The 21,235-nt window shown below is 43.0% G+C and overlaps 1 protein-coding gene and 1 long non-coding RNA gene across 18 annotated transcripts in view; both read right to left on the bottom strand.

The window, feature by feature from the left end:
• Positions 1-15,663, bottom strand: part of PXK (PX domain containing serine/threonine kinase like) — a 74,806-nt gene extending 59,143 nt beyond the window's left edge. For 13 of the 17 annotated variants that reach the window (XM_045493374.1, XM_045493375.1, XM_045493364.1 and 10 more), the window contains exon 1: positions 15,416-15,626. In XM_045493374.1, coding sequence (XP_045349330.1) covers positions 15,416-15,517 — 102 coding nt within the window. In that variant the 5' untranslated portion in view covers positions 15,518-15,626. Of the gene's footprint in view, positions 1-15,415 lie in introns of all 17 variants that reach the window. The other 4 variants (XM_045493357.1, XM_045493358.1, XM_045493360.1 and 1 more) reach the window with 4 other exon arrangements.
• Positions 15,664-17,551: 1,888 nt separating this feature from the next.
• LOC123605797 lies at positions 17,552-20,893 on the bottom strand. The gene is made up of 2 exons (XR_006715886.1): positions 19,530-20,893; positions 17,552-17,889 (listed from the first exon to the last, which is right to left on the bottom strand). It is a non-coding gene; the product is annotated as an uncharacterized LOC123605797 (long non-coding RNA).
• Between the last annotated feature and the right edge of the window lie 342 nt (positions 20,894-21,235).

The raw sequence follows: 21,235 nt of genomic DNA, 5'->3' as shown, positions 1-21,235 counted from the left end.
ACAGCCTACCTGGGACTCTCTCTCTCTGCCCCTCCCCAAATTGCGCGTGTGAGCGCGCGCTCTCTAAATAAATAAATAAATAAACAAACAAACAAACAAACAAATAAATAAATAAATAAATCTAACTGAATCATAGAACTGTGCGCTTTACCTTTATGCAAAACAAGTTCTCCGGTTTCTATTCTGTGTTCACAGAAGGGACAAGGAACACATCATAAACTTGTTTTGATGCCTGCAGCGAGAGCCACCGCCTTATTTAGCATATGCTTCTCCCTTCTCCAGGCCTTTTGAAGTCCATGGTCTCCTCTGCGGGACAGTCTCCTGCCCAGCCAGGGGAGCTGCTCGCCACACCCAACTTTAAAGACAGCTGATGTTCCAGCAAGGAGAAACACTGCAAAGAAGCACTCAAAAATCCTTTTGGCCTCAGACATGACTACAGAATGGATACATTTTAAACAGCAGCTCCTATAGCATTCTACAGTACAATGACCCTTAAATGGCACCAAAGCAAATTTACATAATTTGCTAAAATGGGAACCTATGAATTCCATCTTAAGTCAAAGCAAAGGGGAAAAAAACTCAAAAATCCGAGGTTCAATTAAGTAGTAATTAAAAATGAAATATGACCTCCAGTAATCCTCACATTTCTTGGGCCGACGCCCTAAAAGTGTAGAAACAGATGCAGTGAACATAACCTCAGAGAACTAATCACCACATATTTCACTGGCTAGAAAAGACAGAAAACACGCAAACTCTGATCTGGTTGGAAATAATGATTTTTATGTGGGCTCTGGTATCTGAGGGAGGCCCCCTCCTCAACCCTCACGCCCTAAGCTGGTAACGACCTGAGTACTTGCTGGGAGTGAAGTGTTCCTCCTCCTGGGGCCCCTTCTCTGCCTGCCCCCATGTGCTACTGCCCCAAAGTCAGGCTGCTGGAGTCCTTCTCGAGGTTGATGCTACTGATGACTAGCCACACTGTGCGCTCCTCCCCCATCTTTCCCCATGCCACAACTACTAGTCTCCCAGGGGAAAGGGCCTGGCTTCCCAGTCACAGAGACCCAATTCAAAGCCCAACTGGCCCTTACTAGTTTTGTGACCTAACTTTGCTGCATCTCTGGGCCTCAGTTTATTAGCTACAAAATTGTACCTTTCCAACAGGATGGCAGTAAATATTAGATGAGGTTGTACACTTACAGCATCCAGCAGAGGCCAGCTTTGTAACTTAGTTTTCTTTTCTGCTAAGAAATAGCAAGCATAATAAGGTGTGTACAGGTGACTACACCATGGCCCGACTCAGTAAGCACGGGAGATGGCCAAAGCTCTGTGAAGGGCACCAAGGGAACAGCATAAAGGAGCCCTTCTCTTTGAACATAGGAAACAATGTTATCAGTCTCTGATCTCTGACAGTGAATGCCATTACTCCAGCCTCTCTTGTCCCACCTTCTATGCCCACTTTTATTATTTTTTTAGATTTATTTATTTTTAAGATTTTAAGTAATCTCTATACCCAATGTGGGGCTTGAACCCAGAATCCCATGATCAAGAGTCACATGCGCCACTGACAGAGCCAGCCAGGCACCCCTTCTAGGCCTTTTTTTTTTTTTAATGTTTATTAATTTATTTGTGAGACAGAGAAAGACAGAGAGAGAAAGTGGGGGAGGGGCAGAGAGAGAGAGGGAGAGAGAGAATCCGAAGCAGGTTCCATGCTGTCATCGCAGAGCCTGACACAGGGTTCGATCCCACAAACTTTAAGATCATGACCTGAGCCAAAATCAAAAGTCAGACGCTCAACTGACTGAGCCACCCAGGTGCCCATTTGCCCACTTTTAAAGGGGCTAAGTAAAAAGCCTTCCCCTTAAAGAGCCTAGATATTAGCAATAAGACAATGGATAAGCTATTTATGGCTTAACTATATAGTGGAAGAATATGCAAGCCTTTAAAAGGGTATATTAAAATAAATTTTCATTACACAGGGCAAGGTGTACATTATAATGTTAAATATTTAAAAAGGATAGAAAACTGTGATAACATTGATAGGAAGACAGAACTATAACAAATGTTAACAGTAGTTGTCTCTGGAGTGAAATTATGTGTGGTTTAAATTCTCTTAGCTATTTTTTTCATATTTTTCAGGTTATCCTCAATGAGCACATATATTACTTTCCTAATCAGGAAAAATAATTTTTCTAAAAGTTCCTTGGTGTGCTACACATGTAATTTAAAACATGCTACTTTCAAATAAAGAAGCCTGAGTGGTAAGGATTGAAATTGTCTGAGCTCGGATAAGGGCACAGTATGTTATCAATGATAAATGCAAGCTATCATCTTTTTTTCCTTTGGCAAGGGAACTTTCAGTCATTTTATGACTCACCAGCATCTTTACTGTACTGGAGAGAGTGGAAAAACAGAAGATGAAAGTCAAATAAGTTAATTATTCTACTAGAATCAGGAGTGGTAAAATATTTGGTGGGAGAGGAGCTTGAAACTACGGGGAATCAAGGCAGGAAAGTCCCTACTGGTTTCCACAGAGTAGAACTAATCACTACCACCAAGGATGAGGGAGGGTTGACTGCACATAAATTTATTCTACCTCGCCTGAAAACATCATTGTATTCTCCTGAGATGCTAGTTCCAATCATAACCACGTAGGTGACTATACACACTACGCCACCATCGATCTTTTCAGAGCTGAAGGTAGTAACCGCTATGTTTAGGGGACACTTATTCTTCTGTCCCTCAGCTTATCCCATCTCCCAGGATTGCCTGGAGGTACCTGCAGCTACCTCTCTTTCACAAGAACCTCACCTCTCTGAGAGGGACAGATGCCTTAAACAAGGGCACTCAGCTAGGAAGTCATGAGACTGGACTCCACCCTAGGTCTGTCTGACCCAGGGACACAGCAGTTCCTACCTCCTTCTATGGCCTTAGGCAGGATGCTTACACATCATACACCCCTCATTTTGATGGATAGAGATCAGCTAAACAGGCAGAACCAGTCCCTCAAGTGAGGAAGAAGCCCGGAAAGAGGGGCAGATTAAGTACGGGAACTCAGGCCTGGGTAATAGCAGTTGAAATAGCTACAGAGCTCTCAAAATACCTCCTGGCCTAGTCTCCTGACTTTACTACCTCTGCGCTAAGCAACCCACCTCCTCCTGCACGTTCACAAACTGCAGTCTGTGTAAATCTGAGCTGAACGTAATCTGGGCACCGCACAGAAGCTGTGTACAAATATGAAAAAGTTATTTTATCTTCCCGATGCTACATAAGCCCCACCATGGACATCAGGCAGGTTCTGAAGAAGCAGAGAGGAACATTTTTATATGAACATACCTAATGTGGATGTCAGGTTTATGGAGTGAGTCCCCAGCAATGTGAGTGGTGGTTAATTTCCGTTGTACCAAAATGGAACAGAGTCTTTGACAAGGGCTGTTTATGTTTCCGCACTATGCTCCTACTAAACTCTAACAACAGCTGCACTTCTTTCCTGTGCTTTACTATTAAAAACTATGAAGGCTCTGGGTCTCAATGGTCACAAAGCCCTACTGGTCGCAGGGCTAGCAGGTTCTATGCTCTAGCTCAGCTTTTCTTACTTGGTTCAGCAGTTTGGAGACAGTACTGACCTAAGTCTGTGACATCCAATACAGTGGCTGCTGTGCACATGTGGCTAAGGGACTGCATTTTTAATTTTATTTAATTTTATTAAATTTAAGTAGTCTAAGTGGCTACCTATGGCCACTGGACAGTATAAACTATTTGCAGATATAAACATTAGAGACTTGTGAAAATATAAGCATACGAAACATATATGACTTGCTTTTTTCTCCATTTAACATAAAATGAATCTCTTTCCATATTAGTAACCATACATCTGGATGTTGTTTTTAATGTCTGTATCTGGGCTGTTCAATATAGTAGCCACAAGCTGTAGGTAGCTATTGATGACCTGAAATGTAGCTAGTCCAAATTGAGGTATGTTGTAATTGTAAAATGCACACCAGGTTTCAAAAACTTTGTATGACATAAAAAACATAAAACATATTATTAGTTTTTATATTGATTATCTATTGAAATAGTATTACTCTGGATACATTGGGTTAGGAACAGATTATATAAATTAATTTCACCTGTTTCTTTTTGCTTTTCTAATGTGGCTACTAGAAAACTTAAAATTACACACGTGGTTTGCATTACATTTCCATTGGACAGCTCTGCCTTAAAACCTCCACCACATGTAATGAACTAACTCCATGCTTCGGTAACCAGGATGGGAGAACTGAGAAAATGGTAATCCAAATCAGTGTCTGGTTCTGTGGCTCAAGGGAGGACCCCTAACTCCTCCTCACCTAGGCCTGGGCTTAGTGGAGCCATCAAACAAGTCCACTGCTCTGAAGGTCCTAATAACAGATCAGGTTGGGGATGGCTCAAAGTCCACTGGCCTATAAACCATTCTGCCACCCCCAGCCCTATGGCCTGGAGGAAGTTACTGACCCTCTATGCATTCATTTTCTCCCAACTAAAAAATGGGGATAATAGTGAACTCAATTCAGAATTGTTATGAGGATCAAATAAGAATCTAGAAGAGTTTGGCAATTCCTTATTAAGTTAAATATACACTTATCGTAAGACTAAGCAACTCCATTCCTAGATACTGGCCCAGGAGAAATGAAAATATGTCCACACAGACTTGTACCCAATGGTCATAAGATCACTATTCACAATAGCCCCAAAGTAGAAATGACCCAAATGTCAACCAGCTAATGAATGCATAACAACTACTGAGCAGTAAGGAGAAACATGCAACATCATGAGAGAATCTCAGAGCTTTATGCTAAGTGAAAGAAGCCAGACACAAAACATTACACCCTATAATATGTATTTACATATAACATTCTAGAAAAGGTGAACCGGCAATAACGGAAAGCAGATCAGTAGCTGCCAGGGATCAGAGGAAGGATACTGACTGCAAAGAGGCATCAAGGCAATACGTGATGAATATGTTACAGTGGTTGCCTGGGTGCAGCATTGGTCCAACTTAGGAAATGAGATAAGTTAACATAAAGAGCTGACCACAGGGTTGTGCACCTAGTAAGTACTTAAACAATGCTGGTTGTTAACATGGCAAGTGCAGCTGCCTTTTCAATACTACTCAAACTTTCTAGAACCAAACTCAGACTCATGATCTTCCTGGTAAGACTAGCTACTGCTCACTTACCGTGGACTATTTCTCTAATCATTTCTGGTGCCTTTGTCTCCCTCATGGCCTCTACCTAGTAGACCTCTCTGTTGTGTTCCTCCCTCTCTCCAGTCCTTCTCTCCCTCCTGCCACTGATCTCATGTGGCCTTTTTAACCCCACTGCTTCATTACCTCCCTGGACTCTCCTCTCCCCTTCCTTCACTCTTTTCATAGACTCCTACTCACTGCCAGCAAACTAGGCTTCCTAAAATACCTCTTCCACATGCTACAGACCTGCTCATGTCTCTCACTGCTGTTCGGACCCCTTAGCCTAACCTCCAAGGAGCCCCACAACGGGTGCCAGTCTCCCTTTCCCATCTTTTACCCCACACAGAATCCACCATAATAGACCCTTTGGGAATGAACAAAGGCAGGGAACCCGTCTGTCTTTCAACCTGCACCCCCAGTGCCTAGACTGGTGCCAGCAACAAGGGCCATACTTACAGCAGTATCTGCTGAATGAACTCCTGAAGTCTGCAAATACAACCTGGCCTCAGAGAACTGAAGCTAGTCATGCTTCAGGTTTTTCTGTTTTTCTGTGTTTTTTTTTTCTTCACATTTATTCATTTTTTGAGAGAGAGCGAGCAAGAGCGGGAGAAGGGCCAAGAGACGGAGACAGAGAATCCAAAGCAGGATCTGAGCTCGGAGCAGAGCCCAATGCAGGGCTTGAACTCACGAACAGTTGAGATCATGACCTGAGCTGAAATCAAGAGTCTGCTGCTTAACTGACTGAGCCACCCAGGTGCCCCTGCTTTAGTTTTTAACTAAGATCTTTCTGGTGGATTAGTAACAGTTTAGAACAGGATGAACAACTAGGGTCTCTGGAAGGATTTACGTGTTAAAGGCTTCTGTGTCTAGTTCTACTTTTTAAAAAATACATCAACAAGACAATTTATTTAAATATTTTCTCCCTTTAACCCCGAACAGACTAAGAGCTTCCAAGTGTACACGCAGAAAGCATGGGGGCAGTCATAGAGATGAGTGTGTTCATGGTTTCTTTCGTTTAGCATGGTTTGGGCCACTACATAGCTTTTTAATTGATTTTGCTCTGAGTCATACTTGGTTTCATTTACACCTATTAATGGACCATGACTAAAGGCAGGCTTTAGGAGTGCCAATGGTAAAATATGAGTTAAGTGAGAAGTTAGTGAGAAATATGAGAAGTGAGAATCATCATAAAATTGGTGATTCTGCAAATTGTCTGAAGATGCTCATTATCAGTGCCTTAATCTATATTCTAGAATCACGATTCTCACCGCTGCTGTTTCAAAAAAAAACAGTGTAATTCAACTTGTTCAACATAACAAAATTATGTTAATTTTTAATAATGTAATGTAATTTAATAATGTAATGTAATGTAATTTTTAATAATGTAACGATCTGAATAAAATATATTTTTAATTCAAAATCACGTCCAGAGGTTTGTTTTTTTGTTTTTTGTTTTTTACAATTCAGGATTACTGTGAAAGGAGTCTGCAAGTTCAAATGCCTGGGGAGTGCAGATTTAGAAGCCATTCTCTGGAACACTGTGAAGCCCAAACTCCCAGGGGGACCCAAGTGGATGGAGGCACTCACACCGCACCCTCACTGTTCCCGGGCACACTGGCACTTTCAGTACCTTATGTCCCCTTCTAGCAGGAGTAAGCTCCGTGCTTCATTCATCTTTTTATCTTAATACACGACCCAGTGCCCGGCTCGCAGAAGACTCCTCGTGGGTGCTTGCTGGCATCCCCAACACCTTAGTGGCTTTCCAACAAAGAAACTGCGTGCTTCAGAGAGTGAAATGCACCCATACCTGATGTATGTGCCCACAGCCTGACTGCTGGTGCGTGGCACTTAGGGGAAAGGAAGTTGGCAGGCCTCTACAGAATATAACTGCATTTCTCAGGAAGCAGCATTCTGAAGATGTCAGCTGCCCCCCACCCCCTCACAAATGTCAGCTGGCATGGTCACTTGGCAGAGTAAGTGGCAGGGGAAAGAACAAAGCAGAGGGCTTTCTATTTTATTTTGTCACCCCGCTGCCAAAGGTCAAATGTGTGTGCGCCGATGCTGGTGATGAACAAAAGCTGGGAAGTGAAGAGCTGAAATGGGCATTTGCCCGGGGTCCCCTTCCCTTCAGGCCTGGCCTCTGGGAACACATCTGCCAGTTCAGTGGCCAGGCCCCGTGGCCTGCCCATTTGCCTCTTCCACCTCTGAACACCAGCAGCCAGCTCTGCTGCCACGCAGCCACCCTCAGGGGACCCCGTGCCGCATCCCCCCGAGCCTGGCTATCAAAACGTGTCCCTTCAGAATGAAAAAGAAAAAGGAGGCAGGGGAATTGCTCTTTGACATGCCACTGGTCTCTCTTGCAATTTGTTAGCAAAGGAGTCCCGGTGAACAGTGAGAAAAACTTTCAAATGAAGAATTCGCCTTTTTCCATTCAACATACTTGAGCGCCTAACAAGTACTGGTACCTAAAAAGTTACTAGTGCTCTGGCAAATACAGAGGTAATACACTACATCAAAACAGCTGATACTTCAGTGCTGAGTTCTGTTCGGAATGTTCCATGTGTGAGCTCAGTGAATCCTCACAGCAGCACTGACATACTCTTCCTATCCCCACTTTACAAAGAAACAGGCTGAGGAGATAAAGCAATCTGTCCGAGGTCATTCAGGTTTTGTCTCTTTGCTCCTGCCTTACACTTTCACATGTGTGGGAGGGAGATGATATAAACAGAAAACAAAGTAGTAAGAAATAACAGGTATGTAAAATGCTGGCACTTTGGGGACCAATAAAGCTGAATGGGCATTTCAGAGGAAGGAAGCTACAGCCCAGATAACTGCAATCATACAACAAATTCATTTATTCAACAAATATTTACTGAATGCTTACTATCTATATGCTAGGGAATGTGCTAGTTTGAAATAGAATCAAAATAACGATACATAGACACGAAAGGCTGGATTTAGAGGGAAGGAAAAAAAAAACCTCAAAGAGAAAGACATGGACAGACGCAGAACAAGCTCCTTACCATCTAAGGAGTGGGAAGGGGCACAGGTGTGTCCTCCTCGCACAGATGCTCAGCGGCCTAGGAGCTCCTAAGTAGGGCCTGCTCACCACTGCATCCGAGCGCTGACCACAGTGCCCATTGGAGGGCCGGAGCTCGCGAAGTACCACGAATTAACAAGCAGAAGGCTGCTAGCAGACATGGTGACCTACATGGTCACACGCAGGGATGCCTCGAACATGGCAAGGTGTCACCCAGCCATTCCCTGTGCTCTGGTGGGACAGTGGGTACTGTCATGCCTGCCAGACCCTTGGCCTGACTAGAGGTCTGGTGTGAGCAGGCCCGCTTCAGGCTCCATTTCCCTCTGCGGGACTAAAGTGCACCAGTCACCTGTCACCTGGGGGAGGGGCAGGCTCAAAGGAAGGCCTGATGAATGACGCTGCTTTCCCTTTTCACCTCTACAGGTGGTTCTGATGTTTTAGATCCAGGATTACCCCATACCAACACTCTATTCATTCCCTCTTCCCACCCTAAACCAGCCTCAACTGGAGAAATGACCAGTTTCTGATGAGCCACACAAAAGAAAGCAGCTTTGTTTAGATGTCATAAACAGAGAGCTGGCCAGGGCACAAATGCCCTGCTTTCCAGCACAGAGCCCTTTGCCCTTCCCTTGCGCTACTCTAATAATAAGTCATCTGGGCACCTACAACTAAATGCACGAGGCAAGGTGCAACCCAGAGCAATTTCTGTCACACCAGCAGGACATAATTCATCTATTGTTCTAAACCCAGGGTTCCTTAAAGCAAGGTGCAATGTTTAGATGTATGCTAATTCTCCAAGTTTGCAGCTTAGGAATTCTTACCCTAAGATTCATTGCCTAAGAGCAGGCTTCAGGCTTCAGTGAGGTTCTGGGAGGTTATCTAAGCATGTATATGCACATTTATGGAGAATTTGTCCCTCTGATAACATCGTGAAAGGAGTTAAACCCAAAGAGGTAAAGACCTTGTACTAAGAATATGTCCTCAGTTTAGCATCCTGCAATGTTATTAAGACTTCCCAGGGTGACTGCTGAACGGTTTGGGGCTTCCTTTTGGGGTAATGAAAATGTTCTAAAATTAATTATGGAAATATACAACTCTGTGAATATACTTATATTGAGTTGTGTATTCAGTGGGTAAATTGTATGGTATGTGAATTATATAAAGCAGTGACTAAAAAAAAAAGAAAATGGGGGGCTGCCTGAGTGGCTCAATTGGTTAAGCATCTGACTCATGGTTTTGGCTCAGGTCATGATCTCATGGCTCATGGATTCAAGCTCCACGTTGGGCTCTGAGCTTACAGCACGGAGCCTGCTTGGGATTCATTCTCTCTTTCTCTCTCTGCACCCCCCCCTCAAAATAAATAAAATTTAAAAAAAATTGGGGCACCTGGGTGGGTCAGTTGGTTAACTGTCCAACTCTTGACCTCAGCTCAGGTCTTGATCTCAGGGTCGTGAGTTTAGGCCCTGCATTGGGCCCCATGCTGAGTATGAAGCCTACTTAAAAAGAAAAAAATTTTTTTCTGGAACACTCCTGTTGCAATGGATTCCTCAAACTAACACTATGTTAATAGAAGCACCCTCTTAGCCACCAAAAAATAACTACTCATTATTTGAAGACAACGGTAGCAGTAGCAATGCAGTTCCCCTTACTCTGTACTCTTTTAGGAAGAGGAAACACTTGATAGCTTACTCTTCAGTGGGAAATTACCAGGCTCATCCCAAATTTGGTAGTTAGCAAGATCAGCTGAAGACTAAATGGTCAATCTGCACAAACTCTTCCCCTCTAGAAGTCCAAGTGTTTACCCCCAAATGCTTGCCCCTTAGTCCTTAGTCAAAAGTTTCAAGCTGAAAATGAAGGGCCCTGTCTTCTCCTCTGAAGACAGCCATACCTTAATTTCCCTTACTATGTGCATATTACACGTGAGAGAAGTCACTGACAAGGATGACTTCCAGTTGAGGTGAAAAAGCAATGGAAAAAATCTATTACCCTCCCTTCTACAACACTCCCACACACTCAAGCACTTCTGAGTTCTAAAACCATGCTCGACCCCAGCTCTCCTGTCTCCAGGATGCCAAAAGCTAGAACATAAAGGAGTCTCATTTCATGGGAAGCTGCTTAGAAACCTCTATGAGCTTGAAAAGGAACCACTACCTGCTTGCAGTAGAAAACAGGTTTGTTTTAGTTGGCCCAAATGAACCCATTTAGATCATCAATCAACAATCTATATTTTGGAGCACCTGGGTGGCTTAGTCGGTTGAGCGTCAAAATCTTCTTGGTCTTGGCTTAAGCCATGATCTCATGGTTTCATGAGTTCGAGCCCTGCATCAGGCTCTGCGCTGACAGCATGGAGCCTGCTTGGAATCGTCTCCTCTCTCTGACCCTCCCCTGCTTGCTCTCTGTATCTTTCTCAAAATAAGTAAAAATAAACTTAGAAAAAAGAAAACAAAAAAATCTATATTTTGAACTCTTTTTTAAATGTTTTTATTATTTATCTTTGAGAGAGAGAGAGAGAGAGAGACAGAGCCTGAGTGGGGAGGGGCAGAGAGAGAGGGAGACACAGAATCAGAAGCAGGCTCCTGGCTCTGAGCTGGTCAGCACAGAACCCAACATGGGGCTCGAACCCAAAACCACAGGATCATGACCTGAGCCGAAGTTGGACGCTTAACCGACTGAGCTACCCAGAGGCCTCTTTATTTTGAACAATCTTAAGATCACAATTCATATGGAAGCTGTGTACACAGGGGTGGATAGTTACAATAATCCCCTAGGGAACAAAACACATAAGCTCTTTTCTCATAAAATAAATTTCAGCCCCAGAATCCTATGTTTCTTCCAAATAACTATAGCTGGCTTCTTATTTGTATTCCTACTACAAGAAATCTTGCTAGGGGGATAATTCTCAAAAGAGATGATAAATGGGGATTAAGTATTACCAGCCCCTAAATCACGCTGCAAAAAATTGACTTCTTCAATAGGAACAGTTTACTTACAATCTCTAAATTAACTAATTACCATTATCTAAAAGGTTCCAACTCAGACTTTTGCAACTGCATCTATCACAAGTTTCAAAGACAAGTGGTGAAAAATATATAACCAAGTAGAAGACAAGTGATTAGATTCCAAGAAAATAACTCTTATTATCTTATTATAATATGAAAAAGTGCTGCAAGTTAACTACCATGTAGTCTGCATTTACCTATGCGAGTATCTTCAACGAATTTTTTTTAAAGTATTCAGTATAACTTGGAATTGTAAAGAAACATCCAAATAGTATTCCAAAAGGAAGCCCAGATAGATCCTGATACTGAGCACTGGATTGCCTTAAAATGTCAAGCTCAGAAAGCAATGAGGTCTGCTAATTTGGCATTACCTTTGAATAGGTATTCTGATGATGTATGAATAGAGTTTAAAAGACTATAAAATAGGTCACTGCTTAAAAAGCTGAGGCTCAATAATGCAAGTCACAAAAGGAACTTCAAAACCATCTGTGTTATGACAGGTAAAGACTCTGACTTGTCTATACCTTGGAAAACGGAAGACCTCAGAATCCTATAGAACAAAAGCTCCGTGAAAGCAGGAGCTGTCTAGCTGAACACCAGCTCTCCAGCATGTGCCTGGCACGCAGTAGGCACTCAGCACATTTTTGTTGTATTAATGAGTACTGTTGAATAAATAAACTCTTCAGGAATAGTTTCCAAAAGTCAAAGGGTCAAGGAGAGTAAAGATTCTCAGTAAAGAGCTCAACATGTAATATTATCTTTCCCACAGGTTTTTTAAAATGTTATGCCTCAAATATCACTAAAATTATCTTTTGTTTCTGAAGAACAAAGTGCACCAACTGCGGAGGAAATGGGCCCTGATTCAGATGAACCTCACAGAGAGTATTTTAAAAGGAGAAAACTGAGATGACGCACTATCACACTACAGCATATTGACCAGCATATTTGATAACAACCCTCTCCAAAACTGTCGGGTTCCTCTGGTTTCTATTTCAGCTAGGTAAGCAGTTTTTCAGTCCATTGATTTTAAAAGTTTTCCCTTTCCCATAGCCAAGAACTTCTACATTTCCCTTGTCTTCTCTTAGTCCCTGCAAACTTTCCCATAATTCACCTGTGTGGCTTTTTATTCGAATTCCTTTTGTTTGGAAAATTCTTCCCTTTCCTCCCATCCCAGGTGGAAAGCATCCTCCCTAAATACAATCCCTTCTGATTTTACGTAAGTTTCATTTCCTTGCAGCAGAGGCCTGGTCTATTTCCTGAAGCCAAATTCATTGTGCTCCATAAAAGTGAAGATAAAATCATTCAAACCACAGTCAGGAACAGAATCATCTACCAGTCTGTGGTGCCCTTTCTGCCAATTTCTCATCCCAATATGACTTCCTGGTGGTGACCTTGTGTTCCTTTCATCCTGGCATCTCTATTTTCTAATCCACAGAATTTTCCCCTCCCAAGTCCATAAATTTTAAATCATATGCAACCTAAAATTTTCTGCTATAAATTCTGTTTCCCAAAGTTAAACAACCTTGATAAATGAAAGGAACTATGGACAGAAATTAGCTGATTTACAATAATAACATTTTAATGTGTTTAATCCTTTGGATATTATTTTGCCAAGGAGTAAATAGAAGAAAAGAAATGCACAAATACTTCATAAAAACCATTTCATTTGATCTTTGTAATAACCTTGGAAGGCAGGCAGAACAGGCATTTATTACCCCCTTTAGAACAATAAACTAAACATCAAGAAGTTTACTTTTCTGACTTGCCCAACCAGTGTCACAGACCAACTAGTATCTGCCCAAAACCATATTAAGGTCTTGCCTCTTCCAACTCAAAGGCCATCTACTATATACTCTCTGTGTGTTTCTATCCTACAGCCAAGGAGCTACTTCCTAGATATTCAGCATTTCAAAGAGAGGATAGCCCTCTGGCTTCTGGGACACCATCTCCCTTCAGCTAACAAGCAGGAAAGCCACCTTCAACTTTCCCAATAGAAAACAATGCTCTTTTCTCTCATATACCACCATTAACAACCACTTTCCAACATAATTTCCAACAGTTCTTGCTTTAAAGGGCCCTACTCATAATGAGCTAATAATCCAGAAAGTCTGCATCAGCATATGATTTTCTCAATAAAGTTCAGGGCTGATGCAACATTTCTCAGTCTGCAATTCTACAGCTAAAAGGACAAGAACACAGAACAGTCAAAAATTACGCAAGACAATGTTACAGTTTTTTTTTTTACTCCACCACATCTGCCTCTATGGGTCTCCTGTGAGTCATTGTCTCTTGTGTTCAGTCATCATTATAGGAACTCCCATTCTCTAAATTATTTTATTTCTTAAAGAAAAGCTCTGCAATAAAAATGGAATCCTATTACATCTTTCACCTTGCTGAAGCACTGACCCCTTAACTTAGCACCTCAGATGCCATGTTGTTCCAATTTTCACCACTACCATTTTACACAAACAAAAAAGAGGCAAAGTAATGTTGCAATTCATTTATTTATTCATTCAACAAACACATATGAAATCCTATCAGATACCGGGGACTGGGACCCAAAAATAAGCAAGTATCCCTCCTCTCATAACCTGGAGGAGAGGAAAACTAAAAAAGTAATTACAGAATAAACTGATCTAGGGTAAGGTGGAGGGGAGCACAGGGCTTGGGGCAGTGGCCTTCATGGAATGCTTCCTGGAAGAAGTGATCTGTGAGCATTTATATAAGCATCTCTTTACTTTCAGCACAAAATAAACATAAAACACTAACCCTACTCCCTGAAAGTTTATAAGATTTACTTGCCAAGAGTCAAGTGAAAAACCTAATTTAATAGCATAATTTATTCTTGACTACTTGCCCTAAATTTCGATCCTTAACCTATACTCCCTTCAGCATAAATTACAGAGGGTACAAATTCTGACCTATACAGTGCCTTCTCACAAGTCTGTAAAACAGGATTAAAGATATGCACGACAAAATAAAACACACTTTTTAAAAATACAACCATTTCACTAACTGGAAATAAACACTTTGAACAATCCAAACCCTACAAAGCATGGCTGTCGGAAGAGGAAACTGAGGTTCAAAAAGTCCCACTTTAATACAACAGAATAAAAGATCTCTTTGAAGTCACCAGAACAGCTTGAACAAAAAGAGAAACAGAAGGCTATTGTGGGGCTTTAGCCTCCAGATGATGAACCCCAAACACACTGCAATGGTAAACAAACAAGCCTCTGAGCCCGAATCTGATTTGGTGACCTGACAAAACATTACACTTTAAGGAATCTCTCTCTCCCCATTATTCCCCAAAGTTCCACTGGCTAGCAGCTCGTTTTCTTGCTGGTTCCTAGGTTTATTGCTTGTAAATTATAATGCAGTATGCTTTTCAAAAAAAAGGTACAGGCAAATGAAAACAACCCTGGTTTTAAAGACCTATAAAAGACAGTATATGTAACAGAAATAGTGATTACTATGAGGACCTATTACTCCTTTATGCCACTCCAGTGGATTTTAAACTCAAACGAATGCTACCACTGCCCACTAAAGAGCAGGTTACAGGAGGGAAGCAGCACACTCGTACACCTGCCTCAGCAGGACCCCAGACTGCCTCCCTCACCATTTCCCGGTGCTTAGGCCAAGTAGCTGCCTAAAACTGGGGCTGCAGACGCCAAACACTTATATTCTGCTATCCCAACAAGTAGGCTCTAAAGTCATACTTCCATTTGGTCAGGCACATACATCCTCATCCTCACCACTCAGATCCCCAGCTGAAGCCAGAGAAACTCAGCGGCCCCAAGGAGAAGGCTGGCGGCGGGCAGAAGTGGAAGAGAGGGTCCCGAGTGATCCCTTTACTCCGCCAGTCCAAGGTGGGCCCGGTAATCCAACACCTACAACTCGGAGCGGCACCGCCGAGCCCCTCGTCCAGCTTGGCCCAGGGGGCTGCGATCCCCCACCCGAGACCCCAGCAGACCTCAGAGTTCACCTGGGCCCCGGGGCCCCTGACCCAGAACCGCCGCCACGCCACTGCCCTCCTGGCCTGGGCCGCCGACCCCTGGCCCCGGTCCCCGCCCGGGAGACCCTGTCCGGCCCGCGCCCGAAGCCCTTTCGCGGCCCGGGGCCGCCCCGCGCCGCCCGCCCAACCGGCGGGCCGCGCACCGTGTGGGACTGCAGGCTCTGGCTCGCCTCGATGGCTGCTGTCAGCGGCACCGTGTCGTCCAGCAGCACCTTGCCGGCCGGCGGCTTCTCCATGAAGGCCATCCCGGGACGCTCGTCCGCCACCACCTCGACACCAGGGGCAGGAACCAGAGGCGCCGACTCCCGCCGCCCGCCCGGCTCCGCCGCCGCCGCCGCTGTCAACACGCGCCGCCCCACGCGCCGCCGCCACCCGCCGCGCCCGCCGGGTCCTAGCGCCGGCCTCCCCGCCGCCGCTGTCAACACCGGCCGACCTTCTCGCCACAGCCTCCCGCGGGGTCCTAGCGCCAACTACCATGGTCACGTCTGCCCTCGACCCCTGTTTTTCAAGCTCCGCGCATCCGCTCGCGGACCCAGTACCCTTAGCACCGGCCTCAGACCTGGGACATTCCAACCCTAAGCCATCACCTCCGGAGATCCTCAGATCCGAAGACACCGCGTCCTGAGCCCTGCGATCCAGGAACCCTCAGGCCAAAGATTGCCGAACCATGCCTGGCAGTGTTGGGCTTCTCACTTTAGGGCCTCAGAAGCTGGGAATGCCAGACTTGAGATCTTTAGAGCTGTACCTCTCCCACCCAGGCCTCCAGGGCTCAAGGATCCTAGGACCCAGAAAAGGGGCCTCAGGGTGAGCCCCTCAGTCGGAGCCCTGCAGATCCAGAAACCCAGAAAATCCAGGTTTTACTGAACCTATCCTAGCTTTTCAGACCCAAGAACCTAAGAGCTGGGTCCTCAGAATTGGACCCCACAGTTGGAGCCTTTGGACTCCAGGACCCTCAGACCTGAGCTCTTTGAACTGGGGATCCTAAAAACTGGGCCTCCGTCCGGGACTCCAACCTCCACCTTTGTCCCCAGCCACAAAGCCTTATCAAAAAGAAAACCATAGGCCCCTAATGGAGTCACTTATGCTAAACCACATCCCCAAACCCAGGGCTAACCCCTCAACCTAACTGCAGTTTCAACCTCCCCCAGAAATGTAGTTTTAACCCGTCAGTCAGGAATTTTCTGGCCAGCACCAGTGAAGTAATCTGTCACACAGACCTAATCCATCCCCCCAAAAGGAAGATAAGGTAATTTGCATAAGACCCCCTGCTCTTCCTCTAAGGGAAAGTCACCTTACTGAAATAATCCTTTCTTTTGCTAATAACCTTCCTGCCCCACCATCCTTCCTATAAAAACCATCCATTTTGTACAATTCCTGACAGCCTCTTTCTACTTACTAGATGAGATGCTGCATGATTCATGAATCACTTAATAATGCCTATTAGCTCTTCAAATTTACTTGGCTGCATTTTGGCTTTGTAGCAGCCTTCAACCCTGAGAACCCTCAACCAAGATGCTGTAGACTTGGGGTTTTCAGTGCCACTGTACTGGCTCCAAGAACCTCAAACCCAGAGCCAGAGAACTTTGAGATCAACTTTTCAGCTCCAAATTAGTCTCCACAGTCTTTCTGAACCCTAGACCACAATTCTGGCACTTCCCCCCCCCCACTTCCCCCACCCGGAAATCCCACCCACATTGCTCTTTCCCAGGGCTGCATCCCCAGACAGTGGAGACAGACATGGAACCAGAAGACCAGGATCTCCAGGGCTCTGGTATTTACCAGCTGTGTGACTTTGAATAAGTTACCCAACCTCTCTGAGCCTCAGCTCCCTATCTGCAAAATGGAGATAATAATACCTGTATGGAAAGGTTGGGATGTGGAATGCAGTAAGACAGGATGGGGCTTGGCACATTTTGCTCAACGATATTAGTTAACTTCCTTCCCCTACAGTTCACAGAATGGGGAGTTTCTAACTCTTAAACTTGCCTCCCCTACATTTCTATATTTCAGACAAGAACTTAAAAGTTCTTGATAACCCCACCACCACCATACCACCACCACAATGGGACATGACAGCAAAGGCCTCCACAGTATCTAAAGAATACCCTCTCCAAATCTTGAGCTTATAGAGATTGTTGGGCAAGTAGCCACGACAGACTGAACATGTGAAAAGGGAAAAAAGAACTTCATGATTCGGTCCTAATATAATCAGAATTCTTCCTGCATTCCATTTTTGTCTCAGCGTGTTTAAAAGCAGCAGTCTATTAAAAGGCAACCAGATATGATTTAGGGATGAGTCAACTTTTTAGTTCCACTTTTTTTTTTTTAAGGTAAATGGATTATTTCATTGCCAGAATCACAGAAACCAAAATTCTGCTTTAATCATTATTCCTGTCATGATGTGGACCAACTAAGACAAGACTCTTCTCAAATAATGCTGGTGGGAGTATAAATCGATCCGACCTTTCTGAAAGGCATTTATCCATTCAACAATAATTTATGGAGTACTTACCATGTAATAGGTACCTTACCTGGTGGAAGGGGCTAGAATTTGACAATACATATCAAGGGCTTTGAAAAAGTTCTCACTCAGTAATTACACCTTTAAGAGGGTATCCTAAGGAAATAATCAAGAGATCAGTGAAAATAAATAGCAAGAAAGGATAAATACCTAACAATAAGGAATTGGACAAATCATGGTACAATCATAAATAGAATATTTTGCAATGATTAAAAATCAGATTATCAAAGGCTTTTAATGATGTTGGGAAGTGATCTTGATGCGATAGTAAGTGAAAAAAAAAATGTATTTTTTGTATGATCCCAATTTTAAAAAATGCTTATATAGAAAAATAACAAGGGAACAAAATATGAACTGAGGGCTCTAGGGAAGTGGGATCATGATGCCTTCCATTTTATGCTTTTGTTTTTTTTCAAAATGTCTCTAATAAAGGTATTTTACTTGTATGATCACGAAAAAAATAATATTCAGCTGAATTGCAGAGGTTGTAAAATAACAACTTTGTCTAAGTTTTCCTCACTAGGAAAAGGAAACTGAAACAAGAAATCAGATATTTGATGGAATGAAGCCAGAGACTCTCAGTCAGACTTTCCCTTTCTCTGGAAATTCTTGCCTGAAGTAAGCCCCTCAGAATAAATACTATGGTGAGCTTTATAATTTCATTTTCATCTGCCCATATCAGTATCTTGTCAGTGATCCCCTGAGGATCCTAGACATAAGTGGGTCCCTATTGTCTGGAAACAAGTCCCCAAACCCTGTGACAGCTTTTGGAGTGGCTCAGGCTGAATGTGGGGAAACCTTTCCCAGGCCAGGGCTGATCTAAATCAAATCAGCTTCGCTTCTGGTCTCAGGACAGGTAAAGCTAGTGACTTCTGTGGTACCTTGGTTTTTGCCCCATGCACAACTACTCAGGCTAGCAGGGAAAGAAATGAGGATGCTTTACTGAGGATGCTTCTAGACCTGGCAACTGCTCTACAATCAAATCATAGAAGCTTGTGAAAAACTCAGTGCTTCTTAAGCAGCATTGCCTCCCAACTCAAAATTATTGCATTTCTTTAAATATTGATGACCTGTATAAAAAACAACAAAATTTGACCAAACTCAGATAGGATCATTTTTATTTCCCTTACGTGTTGATATTTTCCATCACATCATGGAGGAATTTTGCCCAGGGTTTAGAAGGTCATATGAACTGTTACAGCTAAAAGCCACCCTGGAAATTGATTGTGGCCTAGAAATTGCCTGTTTGTGGTGCCTCCTATTAATCCTGTTCTATTTACATAGTGTCAACATTAGTTTTGGGTTTTCTTATGATTTTGAACTTAAATGGTTTCTTCTAGTTGATTTTGCCCCAACCCAAAATTTCTCTGAAGATGTTGAGAATTCTTGTGTCTGCTGTGTTTGTAATCCAAATAAAGGCAAGCCAAGAACAAAGAAAGTGAAACATCTGGGACCCTGGAGATACTGAAGTGCTGCCCAAGAGTAATTTCACAGCACTCCCATTCTGCTCAGATAGAGCTGGTTAATAAATTATGCCAACACATGAGGCATTCAGAGTGCTACAGCTGCTCAGAGTGACAGTCAACCCTTGGTAGAGTAAGTTTTAATATAAAAACTTAGTAGATACAATTTAATAGCAATTTTCTTTGGGAGTAAATTGGGTCTGTGAATCATACTCTAAGAACATAAAAGAAAAATGACTAATAATTCAGCACAAAATGAAAACCTGTGGTTACCTAAGAGGTACCAGTGTGCATTTAGCAATTTCTTCTTCTAGATGAATACACAGGTCGGGTCTACAAGATGAATGGTGGCTGTGGTGAGGCTTTCTTCCCGTTGCTACTCAAGATTTGCTGCTCAGAAAAAGAAATGAGTGGCATCTCACCAATATGGAAATGTTTCTAATAGAATATAAAAATCTGTTAAGCAATTTTCCAGTACATTAGGCTGAAATTGCTTAAGATGCGTATATCTTTCTGTAGCAATCAAACATTACATAAATTGCAGTCTTACAATGCCCCTGTGTGGAAAGTGCTAGTACAATTTGGCCTGCTATCTTAGTACTTTTGTACTTCCTTCCACTTGTGACCTAGTACAAGCAAGGCCACCTCTCAATTATCCAAGAGAGAATTTCCTAATATGAGGGTAACCCATGCTTTTATTAGAAGACTCATTCTTTCTGGCATCTCCTCCAGGGCTCAACATGAAAAAGACAACCAGCCAGTTTCTCTTATAGCTAGCTTTTACAAACCATGAGTGGTTTGAGAAAATCTCTGAGTAAAAACAGTAAGTCATCACTTACAGAGTAGTAATCCCTTCTCACCTCCTTCTCAATTCCAACTTTTTATTGATTTACAGAGATCAAAGAAGACTATGGGACCCAGCAAGCACGAAGGAAGGAAGGAAGGAAGGAAGGAAGGAAGGAAGGAAGGAAGGAAGGAAGGATAAGAAAAAGAAAGGCAAAGTGCTCATATTGAGAAAGTACTTTTGAATTACACAGTATAAATCAGTTACCAGTCAGATCTGGTACATTCCCCTTCCCCCACCATACTTGGCCTACACTTAACTTTTCACCTTTAGAATAATGATTTCAGTAATTCTGCTCTAAAGACAATCACTGAGTGTCAACTGAGAAAAACGGTAGGTGATGGTTATGGGTGGAAGCCATCAAGTAACAGTGTTTAGGATAATGCTACAACTATAGCAGGGAATGAGATCTAGCACATTTTGAATATAAAAAGAATTCTATACAATGGTGGTTCCAAACACTTTATGCCACATAACAAGATACTATTATAGAAACTGACAGTGCTCCAGTAATGGGATTATAAGACCCACAGGGAGATGGAAGAAAGAAATGCTTTGGAGCCAGGCAGGCTCCTACTTGCATCCCAGCTCCACTGCATGCTAGCTGTACAGCCTTGGGCAAGTCACAGAGCATCAGTCTGTTTCCTTGCCTTTAAAATGGGACATTAACTTTAATTCACAAAGTTTTCAAGGATTAATGTAGAAAATTGGCTCATTGGGGTGTCTGGCTGGCTCAGTCGACAGAGCATGCAACTCTTTATTCTCAGGATTATAAATCTGAGCCCCACATTGCGTGTAGAGATCACTTAAAAATAAAATCTAAGGGGCACCTTGGTGGCTCAGTTCAACTCGGTTTGGGCTCAGGTCATAATTTCGCGGTTTCCTGAGTTCGAGCTCTGCATCGGCTGATAGCATGAAGCCTGCTTGGGATTCTCTCTCCCTGTCTTTCTCTGTCCCTCCCCCACTTGTGTTGTCTCTCTCAAAATAAGTAAACTTAAAAAAAGAAAATAAAATCTTAAATTAAAAAAAAGAAAAAAGAAAATTGGTGAAAAACAGTAAAAAGGTAAAAAAAGAAAATAGTGAAAAAATGGTAGTTACTAGTATTAATGATCACATCACACTCCATTTCTGGACC

Source organism: Leopardus geoffroyi, chromosome A2 (assembly GCF_018350155.1).
Source record: "Leopardus geoffroyi isolate Oge1 chromosome A2, O.geoffroyi_Oge1_pat1.0, whole genome shotgun sequence".
Lineage (NCBI taxonomy): Eukaryota > Metazoa > Chordata > Mammalia > Carnivora > Felidae > Leopardus > Leopardus geoffroyi.
This window is presented reverse-complemented; position numbering and strand designations above follow the sequence as displayed.